The 5,000-nt window shown below is 69.8% G+C and overlaps 1 protein-coding gene across 1 annotated transcript in view; it reads left to right on the top strand.

The window, feature by feature from the left end:
- LOC129715301 (aspartate, glycine, lysine and serine-rich protein-like) overlaps positions 1-4,167 on the top strand; it is a gene marked incomplete at its 3' end in the record, with an annotated part of 29,401 nt that extends 25,234 nt beyond the window's left edge. Inside the window, exons 9-11 of the mRNA XM_055665162.1 lie at positions 464-602; positions 649-817; positions 4,072-4,167. Of these exons, the coding sequence (XP_055521137.1) occupies positions 464-602; positions 649-817; positions 4,072-4,167 (404 nt within the window). The remainder of the gene's footprint in view (positions 1-463; positions 603-648; positions 818-4,071) is intronic.
- Between the last annotated feature and the right edge of the window lie 833 nt (positions 4,168-5,000).

The raw sequence follows: 5,000 nt of genomic DNA, 5'->3' as shown, positions 1-5,000 counted from the left end.
TGGGAATGGGGACCTGGGGAACGGGGGAACGGGGGGAACGGGGAGGGGAATTCGGGGGGGGGAGAACGGGGGTAACGGTGAGGAACGGGGGGAAAGGGGGGGACAGGAGGGAACGTGGGCACGGGGGAACTGGGGACACGGGGAACGGGGGAACGGGGGAACTGGTGGGGGAGGGAAGGTGGTAACGGGGGGTGGGGGGACTGGGAACGGGGGAAACTGGGAACACGGGGGGGGGAACTGGGGCACGGGGGAACGGGGTAACGGGGGAATGGGGACCGGGGACACGGGGAACGGGGGAAATGGGGAACTGGTGAACGGGGGAAATGGGGACCTGGGGACTGGGGAACGGGGGAGGGGGGGAAGGAACGGGGGAAACGGGGGCACGGGGACCGGGGGAGGAAATGGGGGAACGGGGGAACGGGGGCAGGGGGGGAACGGTGTGGGGTAATGGAGGGAACGGGGAGGCAACGGGGACCGGGGGTGGAACGGGGGAGGGAAGAAAGGGGGACTGGGGAGGAAGGGGGACTGGGGAACGGGGAAATGGGGAACTGGGAGGACACGGGGGAACGGGGGGGGAAAAGGGGGAAAATGGGGGGACGGGGGCACGTGGGGGGGGGGGGGGAAAGGTGGCCACGGGGAACGGGGGAGGAAAGGGGAAACGGGGGAACGGGGGCATGGGGAACGGGGGAAATGGGGAACTGGGGGACATGGGTGGGAACGGGGGACGGGGGAGGAAGGGACGGGGGCACGGGGAACGGGGGGAAATGGGGACCGGGGGAACGGGGGGGGGAACGGGGGGGGAGGACCGGGGGAACGGGTGGAAGGGGGAACGGAGGGGGGGGGATGGGAAACGGGGGCGGGAATGGGGGGAACGGGGGACAAACAAGGGGGAGGGAAGGGGGAAGGGAAACGGGGAGGGGAAACGGGGAACGGGGGAATGGGGAAACTGGGCAAGTGGAGGGAACGGGGGAACGGCCCGGGGAAGGGGGACTGGGGAAATGGGGAACGGGGGAAATGGGGACCGGGGGGGGAATGGGGGAAATGGGGGAACGGGGGGACACTGGGGGAACGGGGGCATGCGGGGGATGGGGGAACGGGGGAACGGGGGAGGAACGGGGAGGGAAATGGTAATGGGGGAACTGGGGGAATGGGGAAATGGGGAACGGGGGAGGGAAAGGGAACGGGGGAAATGGGGAACGGGGGGCGGGGGAAGGGAGGGGGAACGGGGGAACGGGGGAAATGGGGAACGGGGGGGGGGAGGGAACGGGGGGGACCGGGGGGAAAATGGGGAAGGGAGGGTACGGGGGACGGGGGAACGGGGGGAACTGGGTACTGGGGGGAACTGGGGAAATGGCAGGAAAGGGGGAACGGGGGGGGAACGGGGGGGGAAGGAATGGGGAACGGCGGGGGGACCGGGGGGAAACGGGGGAAACGGTGGGGTCACGGGGGAATGGGGGAACTGGGGACCGGGGGAGGAAATGGGGAACGGGGGACGTTCGGGGGAACGGGGGAGGGAAAGGGGGGCAATGGGGAAGGGGGCACGGGGTAAGGGGGAACTGTGTTAATGGGGGATACGGGGGGAAAGGGGGGGGGGGAACGGGGGAAATGGGGAAATGGGGGAACGGGGGCGGGAAGGGGGGGGTACGGGGGAAAGGGGTTGGGGGATGGGGGACCGGGGGGAACGGGGGGGGGGAAAGGGGGGGAAATGGGGGAAACGGTGGGCGGGGGGAACGGGGAACCGGGGGGGGTACGGGGGAACGGGGGGGGGGAACGGGGGGGGGAACGGGGAGGGGGGGGGGGGGGGGGGGGGGGGGGGGGGGGGGGGGGGGGGGGGGGGGGGGGGGGGGAGGAGGAGGCAAAGGAAAAGGTGGAACGGGGGAATGGGGGACTGGGGCACGGGGAATGGGGGAAGGGAATGGGGGAACGGGGGAACGGGGGAACTGGTAATGGGGGAATGGGGGACGGGAAAGGGGAACGAGGGAACGGGGGAGGTGGGGACCGGGGGGGAAGGGGAAAGGGGGGGGACGGTTGGGAACGGGGGGAACGGGGGGAACGGGGGGAACGGGGGGAACGGGGGGGGGAACGGGGACGGCGGGAACGGGGGGAAGGGTGAATGGGGAACTGGGGAACGGGGGAAATGGGGAACGGGGATACGGGGGAATGGGTAATGGGGGGAGGAAACTGGGGAACGGGGGCAAGGGGGAACGGGGGAATGGGGAATGGGGAAGGGGGAACTGGGGGGACCGGGGGACTGGGGACCGGGGGAGGCGGGGCACGGGTAAGGGGGGGGGGAAACTGTGGGAACGGGCGGGAGAGGGAAGGGAACGGGGGAGGGGAAGGGGGAAACTGGGGGGAACGGGGGGAACGGGGGCACGGGGGAAAATGGGGGAAGGGGGACAGGGGGGTGGGAGGGAACGGGGGAAATGAGGGGGAATGGGGGAACGGGGTGGTAAATGGGAACGGGGGGAAAGGGGGAACGGGGGGGAGGGAACGGGGGAAACGGGTAATGGGGGAACTGGGGGAACGGGGAAATGGGGACACGGGGGAATGGGGGACGGGGAAACGGGGAACGGGGGACATGGGGGAACGGCCGGAACGGGGGAACTGGGGAAAGGGGTAATGGGGGGAACGGGGAACTGGGAAATGGGAACTGGGGAAAATGGGAAGGGGGAACGGGGGAACGGGGGGCGAAAACGGGTGAGGGGGGAAACGGGGGAACTGGGGAACTGGGTAAAGGGGGAAGGGAACGGGGGGACGGCGGTGGTAAGGGGGGACGCGGGGGAAATGGGGAAGGAGGGGGAACGGGTGGGGGGGGAGTGGGAACGGGGGAACGGGGGGAAGACTGGGGTACTGGGGGAACGGGGGGGGAACGGGGGGGAACGGGGGCAATGGTGGGAACGGGGGAAAGGGGGGGGAACTGGGTAAGGGGGAAGGGGACCGGGGGGGGGGAAGGAAAGGGGAATGGGGGCGGGGGGGGGAACCGGGGGGGGGGGGAACGGGGAAAGGGGGTACGGGGGAGGGAACGGGCGGAACGGGGGGGGGAGGGGGGGTGGGAGGGGCGGGGGAACGGCGGAGGGGACCGGGGGGACGGGGGGAACGGGGAAGGGGGGGAAACGGGGGGAGAACTGGGGGACCGGGGGGGAACTGGGGGAACGGTGGGCACGGGGGAGGGAATGGGTAATGGGGGAAACAGGGGGACCTGGGGAAGGGGAAATGGGGAACGGAGGGAACGGGGAAGGGGGAACGGGGGCACGGGGGAACGGGGGAACGGGGGGAACGGGGGGGAACGGGGAAATGGGGGCACGGGGAAATGGGGGAATGGAGGGAAGGGGGGCACGGGGGTCTCGGGGGAACTCGGGTTAATGGGGAACCTGGGGGGATAACGGGGAAATGGGGAAACGGGGTACCGGGGAATGGGGGAAGCGGGGAAAGGGGCGGAACGGGGGGGGGAGGGGGGAAGGGGGAAATGGGGGGGGGGAACGGAGGCGAACGGTGGAAGGGGAAACGGGGGGAATGGAGGAAACGGGGAATGAAAGGGGAACGGGGGTGGGAATGGGGGAACGGCGGGAAATGGGGGGATGGGAATGGGGAAAACTGGGGAAAGGCGGTGGGGTGGTACCGGGGGAATGGGTAATGGGGAACGGGGGAACGGGGGAAAGGCAAGTTTTTTCTGGGAACGAGGGGAACGGGGGACGGTCGGCGGGAAGGGGGGGGGAAGGGGGAACTGGGGAACGGGGAGGAAAGGGGAACGGGGGGAAACGGTGGAAAGGGGGCGGTCGGAGAACGTGGGGACGGGGGGAATGGGGGACGGGGGACAAAAGGGGGGAACGGGGGGGAACGGGGGGAGGGAACGGGGGGGGGAACTGGGGCACGGGGGAAAGGGGGAACGGGGGAACGGGGGTGGGAAACTGGGGAACTGGGGGGGAGAACGGGGGGAACGGGTGGGGAACTGGGGAAACGGGGGAGGAAACGGGGGACCGGGGGGAAGGGGGGAAAAATGGGGAACGGGGGAAATGGGGGGAATGGGGGAAGGGTGGGTAACGGGGGGAGGAGGAAACTGGGGTAATGGGGGGAACTGGGACGGGGGAAGGAAGGGGAAATGGGCGAAAAGGGCGGGGAAGGGGGAAAGGGGGAGGACGGGGGAAAGGGGGGAACGCGGCGGAGAAAGTGGGGGGGAACGGGGTAACGGGGGGGTGGTAACGGGGCGGTGGGGTGCTTTAACGGGTGGTGGGGGGTTTAGGGGGGAATGGGGGGGAACGGTGGGGAACGGAGGGACCGGGTAGGTACCGGGGGGGGAAGGGCGGGGAAGGTGTGGGAAGGGGAAACGTGGGGGGAACGGGGGGGAAATGGGGAATGGGGGAACGGGGAAAGGAACATGGGGGAATGGGGTTAACGGGGGGAAGGGGGAAAGGGTAATGGGGGAACTGGGGAACGGGGGCAATGGGAAGGGGGGGGGGAACGGGGAACGGGGGGAAACGGGGGAAATGGGAACGGGGGAAAGGGGGGAGGGAATGGGGGAACGGGGGAAAAGGGGGAATGGGGGAATGGGGGGGGGTAGGGTAAGGGGGAACTGGGTAAGGGGGGAATGGGGAACGGGGGAAGGAATGGGGAACGGGGGGAAGGGGGGAGGGGGAGGGGGAAAGGGGGGGGGGGGGGGGGGGGATGAGGGGTAGGGGGAATGGGCGGGGGAATGGTGGGAACGGGGGAAATGGGGGGGAATGGGGGGTGGTTAAAGGGGGTTAAGGGGGAAGGGAATGGGGAAGGGGGATGGGAACGCGGGGAGGGAAATGGGGGCAACGGGCGTGGCGGGATCGGGGGGGAACGGGGGAGGATTGGGGGGAACGGGGGGAAAGGGGAATTTGGGAAGGGAGAGCGGGAAACAATGGGGATTGGGAGGGGGGGGTGTGGGAAAGGTGGGGAAGGCGGGAAAGGGGTGGGGTTGAAAGGGGGAAAGGGGTAAAGGGAGGGGCAACGGGGGGGGAAGGTGGGGGGGGAACGGG

This window comes from Leucoraja erinacea, unplaced genomic scaffold (genome assembly GCF_028641065.1).
Source record: "Leucoraja erinacea ecotype New England unplaced genomic scaffold, Leri_hhj_1 Leri_1103S, whole genome shotgun sequence".
Taxonomy (NCBI): domain Eukaryota; kingdom Metazoa; phylum Chordata; class Chondrichthyes; order Rajiformes; family Rajidae; genus Leucoraja; species Leucoraja erinaceus.
Note: the sequence above shows the minus strand (reverse complement) of the source record. Positions and strands in the feature narration are given on the sequence as shown.